General features: G+C 37.6%; 1 protein-coding gene across 1 annotated transcript in view; it reads left to right on the top strand.

Moving 5' to 3' along the window:
• The window catches only part of LOC134218276 (probable serine/threonine-protein kinase DDB_G0282963), a 35,747-nt gene that overhangs the window by 1,464 nt on the left and 12,996 nt on the right, over window positions 1-21,287 (top strand). Inside the window, exon 3 of the mRNA XM_062697209.1 lies at window positions 15,745-16,288. Coding sequence (XP_062553193.1) covers window positions 16,033-16,288 — 256 coding nt within the window. The 5' untranslated portion in view covers window positions 15,745-16,032. The remainder of the gene's footprint in view (window positions 1-15,744; window positions 16,289-21,287) is intronic.

Raw genomic sequence — 21,287 nt, 5'->3', positions numbered from 1 at the left:
CATTGTCGCTTTAATGCTATTTCTTGTTACTTCTCGGTCACTTCAATATGTATATATGTATGTCACTCTAACTTTCAGTGGCTCAGTGGCTGAGAAAATAAAGTATTGCCGTTTCTTTTCTTCCCAGGGAAATTCTACTTAATTTCCGTCAAAAACAAGACTACTCTAGTTTCAAGTATAGTTTCAAATAGTTCCGCTTTTGACTTTGGAAATTGACTTTGGCTTTTGGAAATTGAGTAAAGTTTCCGCTGGACAAAGAGAGAGGGCAATACAATTTTACTCAGTCACTGAGTAGGTGAATGTTACTTACTTACTTACTTACTTACTTACTTACTTACTTACTTACTTACTTACTTACTTACTTATTACACCTCCGGTGGTGCACTGCCCTCAAATCTACCCTTGATTGCGTATTTGTAACATTAGAATTATTGGGGATTTCGAGCTCAGCTTTAGAATCGCCTCCAAATTGTTAACTTTTAATGCTACCTAAGTTAAATCAGAAAGTTAGTTTTGAAGCGGAAACACGAAGAAGTTTTTTTTGTAATATTGGGCGAATTGACTGCATAACGGTAACACTGGTAAATTCATTCGCCGAGACGAGAGCTCGACCTCGAATAAAAAAATTAATTACACTTAAATAATAAGTAACGTAAATGATGTTACCAAAGATTTCATCTGAAAAAAAAAGTTTTTGTGCAATGAATTTCAGAAAATTGATTAGATTTCCTTACTTATACCTTACTTTTACATAAACGTTCTATTTTTCTCATGCCTACTTCTGTCGTTTGCTACACACATGCGATCATAGGCAGTACCTCTTTCAATGTTTCTTTCATATCTTGATATCTACCTTATCACGATGGACCTTTCAATATCGAAATGTGGAGAGTGGATGATGTTTCATTTTTTTTTAGAAAATCCCCACTTCGAATTTCTACTCCAAAAGTTCTACTGAAAAGTGAAAAATTAATCCACTCAAATTTGATCTGGTAATTGCTTAAGAAAACGTCCCATGTATCCTTTTCACAGCTCTCCACTAACGTTTTTAAATGAAAGGTTACAAAACTTCACTATCCCACTATATTCACAGAAGAAGAACCTTCAACTCTTTTTTACCATGGAAAACCGGTTTTTTTTCTACATTTGCTTCGTTCAAGTCAGTAAGAAGTCTTTCAGCTAATCATGAACTTTCTCATGGATGCTTAGGGCTGCTTGTAACTAGGGGTTCCATTTCCCGGGAAACGGCATCTGCCCTTGTTCAAAAGTTAAATCTGCTGTATCCAGATGAGTTCCGGTATGTGCTACATTTCCATAATGTTCGCATAATTCCTTGATATGAGGAAAAATACGGCTTTGAGATGATTTGTTCTATTATTGCCAAAGAGTTTCGAACATCAACCATTCTGAAACTCGACCATACATTTTTTAATACAAACAATCTTCTGGTCAAGTTTGAATAAAACACCGTTTTGATTAATCTTACGAACACATGAGCACATTTTCCTCTTTAAATTTAAGGTATTTGAAGCAAAAATTGAAAATATTTAAAAAAAATTGTCCCAGTACTGTTCCAAATATCAAAATTCACATAAATAAAGACAAAAAAATGCCCCGGAAAAAATCATATGAGCACTTGATGGTCGTATCGTAACATCAACATCAAATGATTCTTTCAATCAAACTAAGTTTTAAATTCCGAAGAGAACCAAAAACGCATAAAATGACGGGTCCGCGACGTTAGGCATAAGTACGTTAGGCATAATGGACGATAGGCATAACGGACGTTAGGCATAATGTACGTTAGGCGTAATGGACGTTTGGCATAATTCTGCCTTCTTTATGTCATGGGCTGTTCTTTGGGTCATTTTATGCCTAACGTCCATTATGCCTAAAGTACGTTATGCCTGACGTCCATTATGCCTAACGTACTTATGCCTAACGGGGTATACCCTAAAATGACATAAGTTCGTCGAGTTTTTGTTGTTAGGCGGTTGTAAGGACCTTAAATTAAAGACCTAAAATCTGTTTACTTTTATACTCTGACATGTCCAGATAGTAAAATCTAATTGCCTTATCATAATTTGGAAAAGTGGAGGATGTAATAGCAATAAGAGAAGAAAAAGACTCTCTTTTCTGATGAACAAACCTGGAAGATAAACAAAAATCGTGCGTACTTGATGAACCCCTTTTTTCGTTTAATCATCCTTACTCCTCACTATTTTTTGTTCATGTTAGCAATTTACAAAAAAATGTCGTACGCAACGGATATAGAACCTAGAACATCAGCAAAGACGGCATTCGGATGCGCTCACTTTAGCCACACCTCCACATCAACTTCTTTTGAAGCAAAGGTACTTTTGCTACTTTTGAGCAAATTAACTTTCCGCGGCCTTTTAGAGATCTTTTTTACTTTCCCGCAAAACGATTTTTCGGCGAAAATCTACGTTCCCTACGTTCCGTTTTCAACTAATAAATCCTTTTTTTAATCTTTCGTTTATTTGGAAGGCTCATTTGCCGTGAAGCGTTACGGAGCCGAAATCAAGTTTAACAATACATTTCTCGATTCTTATACATAGTGTTAGTTTTGGGGAACCGAAAAAGTCGCGGTTTAGTCGAGGTTAGGGAATACAATAATACAGTAGGAAAGGAAAGGATTTTAGGGTGCTTAAGTAATTACGATGCTGATGTTCACAAAGTTGACATTCCTCGCATTTTCGCATCTGTAACGGGACAAACAAACTGATAAATCCTTGGGCCTTCGTATAAATCGAATCATTGTCGATGAGCGGAGTTAGCTAGCCACGGGCTAAAAATATCAATGTCAAAAAAATTAAAAAAAAAAATGTGGAGACTTGCAGCCCTAGGCTAGTTCATTCTTCTTATTCTTCTTCTTCTTATTGGCATTACATCCCCACACTGGGACAGAGCCGCCTCGCAGCTTAGTGTTCATTAAACACTTCCACAGTTATTAACTGCGAGGATTCTTAGCCAGGTTACCATTTTTGCATTCGTATATCATGAGGCTAACACGATGATACTTTTATGTCCAGGGAAGTCGAGACAATTTCCAATCCGAAAATTACCTAGAACGGCACAGGGAATCGAACCCAGCCACCCTCAGCATGGTCTAGTTTATATCCAACCAAAAAAATGCCGATGAACATTTCCAGCAGCTTGTGGTCGAATATCTTTCGCAAAATAAAAGATCGTTGGTTTTCCCAACAACTGATGTGAATTATGGTTCATTCGCCTTTTATATGAGCCGTCATCCATCTGCACTGTATTAACTCCATCCAACTCATGAATCACAAAGTCACATATAATAACGAATAATTATGCAAGGTGGAGCGCTATGCACGCGATCCTGTGATTGCAGCAAAATTTCCCACCTCGTGTCTAATGAGTGTTTTGAAGCTCATCACTAAACTTACTAAATTAACTGTGGAAATGATTCATTTTCGCATAATAAAATGTTGTTTTGCGATGAAAACAAATCACGAAAAAACGGATCCATCATTTACGTATGTTTGTAACTCAATAACAGATTTATAACTTCTAAAAACTCAGATGTGAATATGTACGTTATGTGGAAGATTTCGATTGAATGTATTGTCCCTTCGATGGGACTCGAACCCACGACCCTAAGAGTTTTCGGCATTTTGGATGGAAACAGTGCTTTTATGAGGATTGGAGTATTTAGACCAAAGGTGTTTTATTCATAACATTCAAACGGAATGACTCATCTAATCCATTTCAAATGGCAAATGCAGACTGACCTGGACTATGATTAAAACTATCAAGCCTTCTACACGAGAAAGCTTTCTAAAATATCACAAGATCTTTTCTGAATGTCTGCTGACAGTTTTTCTAAATTTCACGGGAAACTATTTTGTTCGCGAAAGTTCTGGAGAATTTTAATTACAATTTCAGTGCCATTTTTTTAATTAATGATAATTTCTGGCGGATACGCGTTTGAAAGAATTTTTTCCAAAAATTTTCTGAAATTTCGCGAAAAGTTCTTTTGATTTTTTAGATAGTTTTTTGGAATTTATTTGAAAAAAAAAACCTTTTGGATCTTTATAAAAATTCCTGAGAAATTGCAGAACAATTTCCAATGGAAATTCAAAATGATTTTCTGTGAATAATCGGAAAAATTTCCCTTGGAAATTCAGAAGAATTTTTTTGAAAATGCTGTGGACATTTTTGTGAAAATTCGTTAAAAATTCCCATGGAAATTCGAAAGAAATTACTTCTGAACCTCATCGGGAATTTCTTTGACACAATTTCTTTTCCAAAATTCAGCGGGAAATCTTGCTGATTTTCTACGGTAATATGTTTTTATATACCATTGTAATATTTTCTGAATTTCTTCTAGTTCCAGCATTAGTAGCAAGGACAATTTACATTTTAAGCCGACTATGAACTCTTACGTAAATGACTCTGTGCAAGCCCAGTTTCCTTCGGTGCGATGCTGATCCTGAGCTCGAATAGAGCTACATACACAAATCACCCGCCGCCGGTAGAAGCTCTACCTCTTAAATGGCGTGTGGCTTTGACACGTGATGTACGTCGTTGAATGTTTTGACCGCAGCTTGGCAGCAAGTGCTAGAAAAAATATTTTAAACTTATTTTCCCTTCGAGTCAAGTCTTTTTCCAGGTCGAGTCAAGTACGAGACACTGAAGACGACCACACAGTTGTGGTCGAAATACGTATCTGCAAAGATATCGAAATAATTGGTGGAATTAAATGGAGGTTACTTAACTCGACTTAGACGGTTGAGCAAGTGCTAACATTTGTGACGTTAAGGACACTCGTCGAGGAATCCAAATTCAAAAGTACTCGCATTTCCAAGGGCACACAACACAATACGGAAGCAACGCACAACTGTCATTTTCATTATTTGTGCTTTGCTGCGTCGCAGCATGCGTGAAATATTAAAAATGACAGTTGTTCCTTGCTTCCGTATTGAGATCTGTGCCCTTGAAAACGCGAGTACACCTAACCTTTATCATTTATTTCTTTTCTTTTTTTTGAATATTTGTAGGGGAATGCTATGTATTTTCATTTTAACAGGAGGCTGCCTAACTTGTCACGCAACGTCATGTCCTTCATTACGGTATGCAGACTGTTCAATCGGATTATTTCCTCCTTGTCCAACTTTTCTATCTTCTCGCATATCATTCGCGCACACGTGTTCCAAAACCCTCGCCCTGCAGTGTACAGCAGCCTGCTTGTCAATCCACTAGCAGCAGATTCTTTTTTAGTTGTTGTTCAATTGCCTACCTGCTGCCGTGTCCCCTTCTGCCGTGCCTGGCTGCTGTGGCCTGTGGCAAATGCCTGCCCGCTTGTCTACCACCACCGCAACAAGACTACAGCATGGGCAGCGTCGTCGTCGTCGTGTTGACGTACGGGTGGATGGGGGAGGAAAAAATGTGATGTGTTGTGATGTGAGTGCTGCTCGTCCTAATCGTTCCCCGAAAAGGTACACTGATTTTTTTTTTGCTTTAAGAGCTTCTTTCAAGTAGGTAGTTTAGGGATTGGTTTTAGTTGTGCATTGGTATTAAGGCATCTGTAGCTGCAGAGGTGTGTATGAAAAGGATTTTTTTAGTTTTGTTTTTCCTTTTGAGTCTTAGAGTTAAGCAGATTGATCTACAGCCGATCTTCATTCAGAATAAGTTCTTCTCTAAACGGTATAGAAGAGAAATGATAAATTGTGGCAGGATACTGTAAGATTAATGTGTATGAGCTGACATGACCACCAGGATTTGCATTAGCCAACTAAGGGGAAGAAAACGTTCAATGCATTTCAAACGAAGTTTTTACAGGTGGTCAATTTACAAATAGGGTAATAAACGTATTGCTTCTCTTTCTAATTTGTTTGCAAAGAATTTCCTTCATAGCCAGGATGCCTACTGAACTTTTCAGTACGATTCCAATTATTTCCACCCCGTTGTAATCTTTACAGATATCTATTTCAACCTGAACTGTAAAGCCGTCTTCAGTGTTTCGTACTTGACTCGACTGGAGCCTAATAATTTCCCTTTTCAGATTATTTATAAGGAATAAAGAATTTCATTGGAACAAAATCGTTGCAAAGTGTTATCAATGAAAACGTACCGGTTGGGAAAAGGTCACTTTCCGTGACGAACTCGCATTCGTGATTGGGTTAAATGATCATAACAGGGGCTCTCCTTAGCCGTGCGGTAAGATGCGCGTGGTGTTGCGATCAGAAATTCAGAAATCAGAAAGTCGTGCTAGATAACATGGTGGACCATGGGGTGTTAGTACCTACTATACTACCAAATTATATCATGTAAAAATTAACTCTTTAATTAACGCATCTCACCATGGGCTCCGGGCCCGGTGTGCCTTTCTGTTCATTGTAAAACAAAATCCCCTTGCTTATGAATTCGGCAGCATCGGTTGACACATAATATTGGATTAACGTAAGGTTCCAAGTTCGTGCTCTGAATTTAGCAATTATTATTCTTTCATTTATTGGTTTTCACTTGTTGATCGCCACCTGTATCTGAGCGTTGTGTAGAAAACGAATTCCTTGGTGCCGATAATCGGTTACATCTCGAATACTAGTTTATCTCATTACCTGTTTCAACGGTAGTTTGTTTTCTACAAAGTTTGTGTGTCATACCTTTTTAAGTATCGCTTAAACATTCCCGGTTCTATTTGACAGGGCTGCCATTCTGGTTATAGTTTTCGAGGAGGAGGTTTTCAGCTTCAGCTAATGTATGCCAGCACAAACGCTCATGAGGCAAAACGCCTTTTAGTTGGCAGCTCTTTGGGAACAACGTGTCGGCGAATCAATGTTTTTGTATTGACAGTGCGTGGAGACGCGCAGTACATTGTATGATAGTCTCACTTGGGCGTTTTGCCTCGCGTAAATGTTAGATGTTTCACCAAATGTTGAAGTTTCGGATCTTCCTACCTTCCTATTTACTATTTTAACTCTTTTTTCGTCTAACGTCTAACAAAATTTTAGGTCTAGTTTTGGAATTGATGATCATTTTAGTTTCTGATTATTTTAGTTTCTCTAGAGTCATTCCAATGTGTCAGTGCCGTACGAAGCGTGGAAAGCAAAATATCCTGAAGTGCATACGATCCAATTAGATGTGAGAAAAAAAAACACACATTGGAGAATATAAAACATTTCAGGAAACTTCTCATCTCGTTTCTAATGGCCCAAAAAATTTACATCTTAGTTGTCTGAATCCGGCTGACATTTTTCGAATCCCGCGGACATTTCTCAAACAAATTTTATAGCTTAGCTAACAGTCATCTCGGGAAAACCGGCATATCCGTGAAACAATGCGGATTTGTGTGGTATTTTATTATTTTTTGTGACCCTAAGTGGATTTTTCAAATTTGATATGTTTGAAGTTCATTTCTGGAAGTTAGGAACATCCGTAAATAATGACTTATCATGAGGTTTATTTTAGAGCAGTGTGATTTATTTCACTTCAAAAGGATTTTTGTTTGTGCTAATGTAAGAACTACACGACACTTAAGGACGCGACGCGAGACAAGACATAACACTTATTGTTCTCACAATCGTCAAAGGAGTTTCCGGTTTCGAGCGCGATGTCACCCATCTTCAGGACGTCATGTAAAAGTCTTGCTATGAGAAAATACCCCAGATGACCTACATATAAGGAATTTCAAATTCCTCGTAAGGATTGCTCAGCCGTTTACATCGGCTAAATACGCCGAAAAGTGAGGACCCGCCTAAAAGAACACAAAAACGCCGTGGACCACAGTAAACCGACCGAGTCAAGCATGGCTGAGCACACGGTCGAACTCAATCATAAAATTGATTAGAACAGCGCGAAACTCATCAAATCCATCAGGAAACCATCACACCTCAACTCAATATTCATCACCAATACAAAACACCATTGATGGATGAAGATGATCCGCCCATCAGGTCCTGCCTCTACAGTTTAACAAACACAGCTATACAATGGCCTCTCCTTTCACATGATGTGTACGAAAGATGTTCAAAACCTGAAAGCAACCAGTCGGACATTGTCCTGAAGATGGGTTATATCGCACCCGAAACCGGTCGACAGAAAGGTAATTTTTAACTCCTTTGACGATTGTAAGAACAATAAATGTAGATTACTGACGCAATCTGGCAAAATGTTGAAGAGCGTGAAGGAGCAAAGGCCACAATAGAGCGAGCAAGAAACCTGAGCAGTCAAATGCGAGTCCCGTTAACGGGATTCGGTTTTAGGGAAGAATGTAAAAAGTAGCGTGAGTGGACTCCCTGACCGATGAACGGGTGAAAACAACTAGCGATATTTGCCGCCATTGCAACGTATCACCTGGTTCAACTCAGAAGCCCCATCATTGCAGGAAATTGAGGCAGCCATCCAAGCCATGGAATCTAACAAGGCTTTCGCTGTCGATCGCATATCAGTAGAGTCGCTCAAAGCTGACCCCATGCTATCCGCGCAAATTTGCAGCTACTACTTTGCAATATCTGAAAACCCGCAACTTTTACGGTAGTCTGGATGCAAGTCGTATTTTGAGTTTGAGTCCCCAAAAAAGTGAATATATTTAAGTGTGACAACTGCCGTTGCATTGTTGTCCTTGAACTTAGAACATTCAATTTCAACATTTGAAAATAATAAATCATACGCATGGCTTTTAAGGTTCTGTGCCTACCTGGACGTGACTCAGCTTGGGGCAAAACCGATATCAACAATTGGTCGCCAATTGGCCAGAACTCCCTACTGTCTGGATATGATGCATTTTGATCGGTTTTGAACCAAGCGTTGCTGGTCTGAACTCCAAGACAATTTGGAGAACTTAGAACATCTGATTTGAAAATTTAGTTATCATAAATCATACGCATAGCCACTAAGATCCTGTCTGGACGTGATGCATTGATATCGGTCTTGCACTAAACTTAGTTACCTGGTAGTCCCATTGGTCTAAGCTCCAGTACAATTTGTAGAACTTAGAACATCCAATTTGAATATATCTGGATCATGAATCATACACATGGCCTCTAAGGTCCTATTTGGACATGATAAGTTTACAATATTGTGAAAACTCATGTGTGAATATGTACGTTCTGTGGAAGATATTGATTTGTAAAATGTATTGGAGGTAACCACTTTCCCTTCAATGGGACTCGAACCCATGACCCTGCAGTACGCTAGACTGGTGCTTTAACCAACTAAGCTACGAAGGACCTCCGTCGGCATTCGCAACCTAGCGGCTACTGAACGAGCTCGAGATTCCCAAATTGGACGCATAGTCAAATCACTCGTAATCCATTTCTCAAGCCAACACTTCTACATGTGTATTAGAGGAGCGTGAGTATTTATAATGTCTGGCGGCTATGATAAGTTGTTGTCGTTTTCACACCAACAGTAGTTGATTTGGTAGACGAATTGGTTGAACTCCTGAACGTACGTGATGATTTTATAAAATAATAAAAAAATACGAAAATAATAATAATAAAAATAAAATTTTCTCAATTGCGTTTGATGAAGCAATTGCGATGGTTTTTCTCTGATTCTAGTTATGGGTTTCATTCATACTTTGATTCTGACCGACTTAGCGTTCCTCCTCTCGCAAATACCATCATCCAGAAATTTTGAGTTTTCTCAGCTTCTTGAACATGAGCTTGATTCGTAGTTGCTACTCCATTATGACAAAGTAAGCTGCTATTGCACAGAGAACCAACAGATATTTGCTTTCGTTCTTTCACAATTGTAGCAGCTACTGTCAATATAGATGATAGAAATGAGAGCGGTATGGAAGACCATTTTCAGTTCTAGCGATTGATAGACCATGATGAATATAGAAAAAGATACAAATTTGAAGAATGGAATGTGCCTGGGATTGAATCCATGTGGTAGCCGTATGACTACCAAGTCCGTTCTTTTAGTTTTCTCAGCTTTCTTGTGGAAAATATCGTGTTCCAATTTTCGCAAATATTCTAATTCAGACCAGTATTGCAATTTCTCATTTTCAATGGTAGATGTCACGGGATATTTACATATCTGCCCCTTTCAATATCTATAGAAACGCAAAGTATGAATGGCATGCTACAAAAATCTCAAAAAATATTTGTTCCACGGCAGGCCATGAAAGTGTGCAATATCTGATTTGTTTTTGTGTTTATTGTGCTTCTCTCTCTGTCTTATGATGATCACGACCTCTTGCAGTTCTAATTCAGACACACTTGTTCCAACCGATATAGTGCAAGATCAGAATGGGAGAATTTTTTAAATTTTAATACATATTGATATATTTTTTATTTGAGAAACCACAGTTGCCCATTTTCGAAATATTTTTCAACATGTCAGGGAAAACTGTTTTTTGATCACAATATAATATTTTTTTTCATCCACTTGACAGAATGCTATTTGGATGAATGACGTATGGCCGAATAGTTAAAATCGATTTCCTTATTAAGTGAAGTAAGGAGTGAGATGCTCGAAATGAATAGTGAGAATTGAGAATTGAGAAGTGAGAAATGAAATGCTTGAAGTCAGCACTTCTCACTTTTCCCTCTTTACCTTTCACTTCTCACTTCATATTTTTTCACTTCTAGGTAGAAGCATAGAAGTGAAAAAAATGTGAAGTAAGAACTGTGAAGTGACAGTGAGAAGTGGAAAGTGAGAAGTAAAAGGTAAAAAGTGAGAAGTGGTGATTTCGAGCATTTCATTTCTCACTTCTCACTATTCATTTTGAACATCTCACTCCTCACTACACTTAATAAGGAAATCGATTTTAACTATTCGGCCAAACGTCATTCGTCCAAATAGCATTCTGTCAGGTGACCCCAAACCATTTTTCTACATGTTATGAAAAGTGGTTGATATGTTGGAAGAAAAATATGAATGTGTTCTCTATCTCGATACCACCCTAACTCGATGGTCCTTTCAGGAGAGGAATGATAAGAAGAAATAAAGATTAAGTTTTTTTTTGTGTCTTTATTAAGGAGACTTTCAGCCCGAGGCTGGCTCGTCTCCGGAAGATTAAGTTAAAAAAATCTAATTTTCACTTCACTTTTCACTTCTCATTACTTGGCCGTCTTACTTCTCAATTCTCACCTCATTCTTCTCACTTCTCACTACTCACATTGTGCTTCTCCTTTCTCACTTTTCACTTCTCACTTCGTGTTTTTTTGCTTTTATTTCCTCGACTTTCATTTCTCACATCTCGCTTTGAGTTTGTCACTTTTCACTACTTATCTTTAACTTCTTACTTCTCACTTCTGACTTCTTACTTTTCACTTCTGATTTTTCACTTTCTGTTCTCTTTTTTTGCTGCTCACTTTCATTCTTCACTTCTCCCGATACGGTTCTCACTTCTCCAATTTCTAACTTCTCACTTTTCACTTCTCACTTTTTACTTCACAATCGCTCTAATAAAGATTAAAAAAAAACTTTTTACTTCTCACTTCTCAATGCTTACTTCATACTTCTTTCTTCTTATTTCTCATTTTTCACAATTTACTTTCCTTTTCTCACTTTTCATATCTCACTTCACTTCACACTTCTCACTTCGAATTTGTCACTTCCCACTTCTTACTTTTCACTTCTCACTTCTTACTTTTCATTTTTCATTTTTCACTTTTCACTTCTCACTTCACATTTTTCAATTTCTCATTCTTACTTCTCACTTCTAACTTTTCACTTATCACTTTTCACTTCCTATTTCCTATTTGTGAGATGTGCAAAATGTCTCATTCCTCACTTCTCGCTGCACACTTAATGTAATTCCGACTACTGATCACTCACAATATAAGTTTTTTTAGCTTCTCGGCCAAAAGGCATTCGATCAAACGGCATTCGGCCAAATGGTCCGACATTGTATACATTGTGCATGTGAACTGATTCAGACAACATCGAGTTAGCGGAGTGAAAATGCTTTGGGAAATTACTTCGACTTAGAGAAAATCGAGTAAGGGAGGTATCGACTTGAGGAAGGAACGCAGTACGCTAGAATCAAGGGACTTTGAATTTCATCGAGTAAGAGAAAATATCGAGTTAGAGAGAGTTCACTGTATTTCGATTAGCAAGCAAAATGGTCGCAATCCGAGATAGTTTGTTTTGCTCTATACTGTACTGAGAGTAAATCAATTATTACCGTCGTTCGGGGTGACATTGGGCCTAGGGGGTAAGATTGGGCCAAAAACGAAAAATGTTTCAACTCCTAATATCTCAGAAACTGTTACGAATTTTGATCAAAACTTCAAATGGTTCGAAATTATTGTAAAATTCACGTCTAGGAAATCACAAAACAAATTCCAAGAACTAATTGTGCTTGTACCATAATGCTTGGAATTTGAATGTAAAACTATTGATCGAATGAACCCGTATTAAAATAGTGTCAGTAATACCCCACAAATCTATTAGATAACTAGTTTTTAGATCGATACCTGGTTATCCTGTTACGATAATCTGTTGTTGTTTTATCGAATTTTATGAATATTTATATAGCGGTTCTGGTTTTTCGTAGCAACGAGCAATGCACGCTGAAAAGGGGTGAGATTGGGCCAAGCCTTTGGTTGATTTGCCATACATAGTTGGTAAGAGCCGTAAGGTAGGCAATTATTTTAAATGAACGATTGAATCGTTGCATCGTCACCGCTGAACTTTATTGTACTTGGCCCAATGTCACCCCCTGTGAGGGGTGAGAATGGGCCAGTTTTAAACAACATATAACTTTGAAGAATTTCCCTCATTTATTATTTTTTCCCCACACAGTGGTAAATTCATTGTTCAAGCTTTTACCAAACTAATTAAAACTTGATTCCCATGTTAACTACGAGAGCTTTGTAACATTTATTTGAAGCATACCACATTTTGGTCCAATGACACCCCCGTTAGCGGTACGCGTTTTTATTTGCATTTTATATAATCCCCTCCCTTAGATAGCATCACTATCCTATACACAATACCACATACTAAAACAATCGTGGAGATACATAGGTATTCTCGGTCTCTAGTAGTAACGGAGGTCGAACTAACAATCCTTTAATTTAATCCTTTCCTATATGATTGTGAGGATGTGGCCGGCGCCTTTATATCAATAAAACCACTCCTCGTCACTACGCCACTGGTACCAGAGATTCATTTTTTCTTGAATGCGCATGCAAAACAAGCGACAAAAGAGAATCAATGACGAAGTTTTGTTTTTGTAGGAGGTACTAATGACAAAGATCCGAAACATTTTGTCAGCAACAAAAAAAGAAGTCACTTGTTGGTAACTTTTCATCCCTAGGATCTTAGTTAGAGTTGTAGAAAAATCTTGCACTCGCTGGAGGAATGTTGGTCAAGCGGTAAAACAAACACAAATTAATGAAAACATTTTTGATTGAATACCAATGGTGAGACTTATTACCCGGTCAGTGTTATCTTTAACATATCCTTAAAGTTTTGTTGCTGTTTCTAGAAAGTTTTTACCACTGCTTCGTCGATTGAACAGTGTTTTTAGCTCGCTACAGACTGTTCAAATATCCATGCTAAATTTCACACCCAAATAAACCGATTTGAATTCCATCATCCGTCATATGAACCCCACCTCCAAATCTCTACTAAATTCACTCCACCAAATTATTATTGTGGCCTCAAGATGTACAGCACCTTCTTGCGCACGTCCATACACAACACACGCACGGTCATACCTAAACCGTACTTCACACCACTAATCGCCATCGCATCGATGACTATACGGCTACGACCCGTAGTTAGTTATGCGATCACCGAATTAGGTCCGTCATTTTTGGGCACCATCTCGCGATTATTATTACTATTACTTCATTTACTCTCTATGTTTAACAAGTCATAAACGCTCATCGTTTCTTATTGCCACAGAGCGCGCGCCGCGCACCCTTCGTCATGCGCGCTTGAGTCATCGATCGAGCTGCTGGGGGGACATGTCGAACGAATTTGGTTAGTTTAGGCTCTCTGTGCGTTTTTTCCTCCTCCCGGTGATGCTCAGCTCAGTTCAATTGTAATGGGGTTTAGGCTTAGTCTCCGGGAGCTTGGTGCCGAGTAAGGCAGACCAGTTTTTTGTTGGTACCCTTCTCCGCCTTCACAGCAGCAGCACCCAATCGTCGAGTGTTAATCGTTTTGGGTATTTACGGGACATATCAGATAAAGAAGATGGGCATGTGAGAGGATTACGATGACGACCATGGGGATGATGATGCTGATGTTTTGTGGTGTGTACTTTTTGCTGCTATTTTTATCGGATTTATTAAATACATACGAATCATTTTGTTCCGGTTGATTGAAATATTAGACTTGGAAAGGTATAACTTTACTTCTTCTTTTTCATTTATTGGTATTCTATTACCCAGTGGGACAATGTCGCTTCCCTTTTTATGTTCAATAAGCACCACTACAGTTTCTAACTGCGAGGATTCCATGTCAAGCTACCTTTTTTACATTCTTATATCATGAGGACGTCCAGAGAAGTCAAGAAAATTGCCGCGGCTAGACCTGAAATCAAACCCAACTACTAGTCTTAGGTCCACCCTACATAAGCAGGACAGAATAACAAAGTTATATAATATTGTTGTATTATTGAGTTTAGAAGTTTTTTGAAGCAGACTGTTATAAACTCCAGGTCCAGGATGTAGCTAAAGTAACTGAAATTTATATTGAAATATTGAAACCTAATCAATCTAGTTATTATCCTAAGTTCAATCATATCAATGGTTAATATAAATAACAGATTTTACTACTACAGTTGTGATTTAATCTTATTTTCCTATAGGTATTACGACGACATCATTAGGGCCGTCTTCCCTATCTCGAACTTGACCTAATTTAGTAATTTGCCTTTCATACCCTAATCCGAGTTTCCAAAAACCTCATAAAAAGAGATCAACGTTTTACATTTCTTCGCATAGGCATCAACTAGGTGCAATGGTGCTAATCATCGCTTCGGTTTCATTAGACGGGTCATCATTTTTATAACGGGCGCTCAAAATGTTTACACGATCATTACCTTCTTTTTCATTTCTTCTTCTCCGTGAAGCAGTGACTACAACTTCATTCGGTAAGGAGTTCATCTGCCCAATTTCATTGGGCAGCAACGCTAATCGCTGCTGGTAAAATCTCCCAAGCGTTTAGCAGCTCAATTAATTGCCCACAGATCGTTGAACAAACAGCCGTTGCCGAAAACACACATATTTATTAATTGATAGTCTTAGCTCAACTTTAGGCATCGTTTCTTTCCTTTTCGGACCGAGCTTTTATGATCGTTTCAATTGGATTCTCTTTTTCCGCGTTTGCATGCTCTGCCCAAATCACCCTTTTTCGCACAGACAATTATACATAGAGTAGCGTGATGATTTTTGGCAAGAACCAACCCAAAATGTGTGTATTTCTGAACGTTCTAACGAAAATTATTTTACACGGTTGACCTTTTAATATTAAATGGTTTCTTAATGCAGAAATGAATTCTACGCAATGGCTCAGGGCATAAATTGTCTCTTTACCCTATTACTCGTTCAACTATTTAGTACCCATTCAAATCGATTTCTTTGAATGATTTTCTATGCTGCTTCTCTCATCTGATTCGCCTCTCGTCAGTTGAGTAGGATTTTCAATGCTATTCTCTGCTAAGTTCAACCATGACACGAATCCAAAATCATGATAATCAACGCGGGTTGCCGCCCGCGATTTGCAACAAAGTGGAAAAAGTAGTTCATTTTTCTCCTTTTCTTCTCAATTTTTATCACTGAATAGGCAATTTCCAACAAGATGTGATCCCAATCGACCTTCGATTCAACGAAATACAAACATCTTATGAACAGGTAGGAACATCGGATCGGAATTCGGAGCTGATCAGCGGAGTAAACGACCAAAGAACACCAAATAGTACCAGCTGAAGCAGAAGTATACAAACGGAACGAAGAAGTGTAGAAAATTCTTCGATTTTTTCCCCAACAATCCGATCCAATCGGTTGAATATTTATTAGTGATTAACAGTGAGAAGAAAAGGCTGCCAATCTGGAGTCGCAAACGATTGTCGATATGCTGCAGAGCACGTTGGGCTCGGCTCAGCGGTTTAAGAAGCGCGAACGGACACAGAACTGGGCCTACGAGGAGAAGCACTTTCTGCTGGAGTTATGCCGCAAGGATATGCACATCATCGAGAATAAGAGGCTGGACAGTGCGCTGACGTCGCTGAAGAACCGGGCGTGGAAAATCATTCACCAGCAGTTTGCGATCGCGTTCGGCACGGACCGGAACTGTAACCGGCTGAAGGAGCAGTGGCGGAGAATGAAAGGTAGGTGGCTGCGGAAATAATGGTGAGCACCTGATTTACACAACCTCTGTATTGGTATTGTTCGAGAGTGTCGTGTTTGCACATACATGACCTGTATAATTGCAATAAAATCTACTATCTTAAATACATTAATAACTTCACATATTTAAACCTTAAATAACTTTATTGTCGCGAGGGAATGAGTTGCGTACAGCACCGCACAATGGAACAACTCTGAAAAAAGACGGTCAAAACCTCTTTGAGACGTTTGATACCGATTTAGATCCATGATTTGTTCATAGAACGTGTTCATAAAGTTGCCCATCAACATCTGGAGCATAAAACTCACTATTGTGTTAGGTACCCGAGCAAAAAAAAAATTTTGTAAAAATAAATTTATTCAGATTTTTGACAGTGTTCTAGAATATTGTGTTTTGAGAAACTTTGCTGAAGATACTATATGTTTTCCTCCTATTTTGAAGGGTTGAATCTTTGTTTTTCGATATTGCAATCCAGAACTAATGTAAAAATCGATTTTCAATATTTGTAAACTAAATATACAACATATGGACATGTTTTGTATCACAAAACATTGAATGGCATTAATATAAGATAATCTGCAGATAGAATGGTGTAATCGAAAACTAATATTATAAAAATTGGAAAAAAAAATCAATGAGCCTCTTGAAACTGAGTTTTAACCACTGGCTTCATCTATATACAATAAGCTATCAGAATAATGCAAATCTAGCTGCCAAAATGTGCCTATAAGGCACATATTTAATCATGAAATTGACCTATTTTTTTTCGATAAAACTGTTCCATTTGATTGAAATTTAAATCAAAAACACCATACTATCTGCAAATTATCGTATACTAGTTGACCCGGCAGACGTTGTCCTGCATAGTAGGCGAAACTGCACATTCGGAATTCCCATACGAATCCTAATTTTAATTTTTCACGATTTTATCAACTTTACTAATGATTTTCGACTGAGGAAATATCATATAAACCCGTCGGAAACTGTAACGAACATATCTGCTGAAGGAATGAAGAAAATCCATCCAGCCGTTTTCGAGTTATGCGGATACGAACACAGACCATTTCATTTTTATTATATAGAAGATTAGTGCCATTCAATGTTTTGTAATACAAAACAGGTCCATATGTTGTATATTTAGTTTACAAATATTGAAAATCGATTTTTACATTAGTTCTGGATTGCAATATCGAAAAACAATGATTCAACCCTTCAAAATAGGAGGAAATCATAAAGTATCTTCAGCAAAGTTTCTCAAAACACAATATTCTAGAACACTGTCAAAAAATCGAACAAAAAAAATTGGAGAAAAAAAATTTTTTTTTTTGCTCGGGTGTCGCAATAAAACCTAAAAGTGAATTTCACGCTCTAAATGTTGTCGGACAACTTTATGAACACATTCTATAATCAAATCATGGATCTAAATCTGTATCAAACGTCTCAAAGTGGTTTTGACCGTCTTTTTTCAGAGTTGTTCCATTGTGCACCGTAGTCTGTCCATCTAGGGGGAAATCAATAAATTATAGTGAGTTAAATGTAATTAATTTAAAAATAATTTATCCTATCCAGTTCATATTTTTGACAGTAAACTTTTTGGCCATTGAAATATAGAGTAGGCTTTGAAATTAAAATAACAAAAATTGAAAACAAATTACTACGAGTAGTTTAAAGTGCCATTTGTTTGCATGCTGACCATAATTCTACCAAAAGTGAATGTATTCAATAATTATATTTAGTCATTGATGAACTCAGTGTAACTTCTGAATCTCTTGGCCGATTTCAAACATATTTGGAAAACATTAACTCAAGTAACTCCTGACCCCTTCGACCGATTCCAACATAAAAACCCAGATTAATCCACCTAGCGGTGATGGTGCCTTTCTCGTTCGTTCAAAAGGTTTGGAAAAATCTAAAATAACACCAATATGTGGATTGGTCTTATTTTTCATTTTTGTTTATATGAATAAAAAAAAATTCTCGCCAAACGCAATTTGTTGCAATCAAATCGGATGAGCATAAGAGCAAAACATGGCATTTTATTTTGTAGTTTTAAAATTAGTATTTTCGCCATAACTTTTGACCCAATTGTACGATCCGGCCAAGTATCTATAGGACACAATGGGACAAGATTCTGCGTCGAATGCAATCTGATGCGAGAGACCTGAAAAGCACACATATTTCACATCAATCACAGTAACTTGTATATGACCGGATTGAGTCACAATATGGTTACTGCAACCAGATTTGTTGAACTTGTGTTGCTTGGGGAATAGATGAAGTCTAAGTACTAAAAAAGTGTGCTAGACTTTTTTGAACTCTTTTTCACAATAAATAGTAATTTTACCATAACTTCTAAGCCCATAGTCCGATCTGGCCTATTTTCAATAAGAATCAATGAGACATTCTGAGTCGAATGCAATTTAATGCGAGCAAATCAGTTGAGGAAAAGTACCTGAAAAATGAGTGACTTTTTTTAGCGATTTTGCATAAAAAATGGTATAATTTTCTATCCCATAGTCCGATATGGCCAATTTTCAATAGGAAACAACGGGACAGGATTCTACGTCGAATGCAACTTGTTGTGAGCAAATCGGTTAAGGATAAGTGCCCGAAAAATGAGTGACATTTCTTACGCGATTTTTTCGTACGAATTTGTATTTTGGCCATAACTTTCGTTCCCATAGTCTGAATTTCAAATAGGAAACAATGGGATAGTATTCTGCGTCGAATGCAACTTGTTGCAAGCAAATCGGTTGAGGATAAGTGCCCGAAAAATGAGTGACATTTTTTACGCGATTTTTTTGTACGAATTTGTATTTCGGCCATAACTTTCGATCCCATAGTCCGATCTGGCCAATTTCAAATAGGAAACAATGAGACAGGATTCTGCGTCGAATGCAACTTGTTGCGAGCAAATCGGTCGAGGATAAGTGCCCGAAAAATGAGTGACATTTTTTACGCGATTTTTTTGTATGAATTTATATTTTGGCCATAACTTTTGATCCCATAGTCCGATCTGGCCAATTTCAAATAGGAAACAATGAGACAGGATTCTGCGTCGAATGCAACTTGTTGCGAGCAAATCGGTTGAGGATAAGTGCCCGAAAAATGAGTGACATTTTTTACGCGATTTTTTTGTATGAATTTGTATTTCGGCCATAACTTTTGATCCCATAGTCCGATCTGGCCAATTTCAAATAGAAAACAATGGGACAGGATTCTGCGTCGAATGCAACTTGCTTGCAAATCGGTTGAGGATAAGTGCCCGAAAAATGAGTGACATTTTTTGAGTAGTTTTGCGCACACACACACACACACACACACACACACACACACACACACACACACACACACACACACACACACACACACACACACACACACACACACACACACACACACACACACACACACACACACACACACACACACACACACACACACACACACACACACACACACACACACACACATCACCTCAATTTGTCGAACTGAGTCGATTGGTATATAACACTATGGGTCTCCGGGCCTTCTATAAAAAGTTTGTTTTTGGAGCGATCGTATAGCCTTTACCGTATACTTAGTATACGAGAAAGGCAAAAAAGATTTTAGTGGAGGCGGGTAGGTCATTGGAAAAGGGGAAGGGTGTGAGGAAGGGGTATTGTTTAGTTATCGATCAATTCAGAATAACCCCTCTACCAATCTTATATATAAAAATGAAATGGTCTGTGTTCGTATCCGCATAACTCGAAAACGGCTGGATGGATTTTTTTCATTTCTTCAGCAGAAACATTCGTTATAGTTTCCGACGGGTTTATATGATATTTCCTAATGTAAAAATCACGAATAAGTTTGAGTAAATCGTGAAAAGCTAGAATTTAGATTTGTATGCAAACTTCCCATGGACAGTTCACAACGCGCATTTTCGCCTACTATGCAGGACAACGTCTGCCGGGTCGACTAGTTTTTACATAATTTGGAACACATATTTTCTGTCTAAGGAAACGATATAAGACTTGGTGGTTTTAGATTTTTATATATTCTGAATCTTCGTCAAAAAAATATGTTTTATGGCAAAAAATACAAAAAAAAATTGTTCAGAAATATGTGAATTCTTCTTTTCGTTTGTTTGACAATTATGAAAAACTGCTTACCGTTTTCGCACTAGAAGTGCCCCAGGGTGTTGAGTTTTACCAAAAACTATTGATCTGTATTAAATAAATCCAAAAACTCGGTACCAATTTGTTTAAAAATAGTTTTTTGTTGTTTTCTCGAAATTGTTTTAAATTGATATGTGCAGTTTCTCAAACAAATGATTCATTAAAACTAACAGTTTTGCTTAACTGTTTATTGCAAAGGTCGATTTAATCCAAATTTGGAAGGCGTATTCCAAAGCAGACGATTGTTTATTGGTCAATTCAAAATGACAAAAACCAATCTTTGCTAGAGCACTCCATCCGTGCTGCTTGCCAATGGAACAGAGTTCCGTGTTCTACGATTATGTTTCGTTTTGGAAAAAGAATGCGCAAGAAGCAATGAAGAATCGAGCAACCCACTACTATCAAGGACGCAAATGGAACAGATCGGTAAACTACATAAAAAATATTGCAGGGTAGGAGTGACCAGGTGCATACATCAAGATCATGAGCCGCAAGTTTGTTTTGCTTTGAAGATGCTGTACCGACTGGTATTGAAATTAATTAATTTCAATACGCTTATTGTTCTAAGCTTTTGAATGCTTATAAAAATGTATTGCTTAACAAAGACTTTAGGGATGAAACGTCAAAAATGCTGGGGATCACTAATTTAATCTAACAGTAACATAACTTTGCAAGCAATTCAAAATTATTCGAGTGGTCCAAAATATGTTTAATAGGTGGTCCAAAATAAAAACATGTGGTCCAAAATTAAATCTTACATATCTTCATAATTTACGATATTTTGGTTTTTTCGGTGGGATTTACAAATTTTTTTTGCCT

This window comes from Armigeres subalbatus, chromosome 2, assembly GCF_024139115.2.
Source record: "Armigeres subalbatus isolate Guangzhou_Male chromosome 2, GZ_Asu_2, whole genome shotgun sequence".
Classification (NCBI taxonomy): Eukaryota; Metazoa; Arthropoda; class Insecta; order Diptera; family Culicidae; genus Armigeres; species Armigeres subalbatus.
The sequence above is the reverse complement of the archived record's forward strand: the minus strand, read 5'-3'. Positions and strand labels throughout refer to the sequence as shown.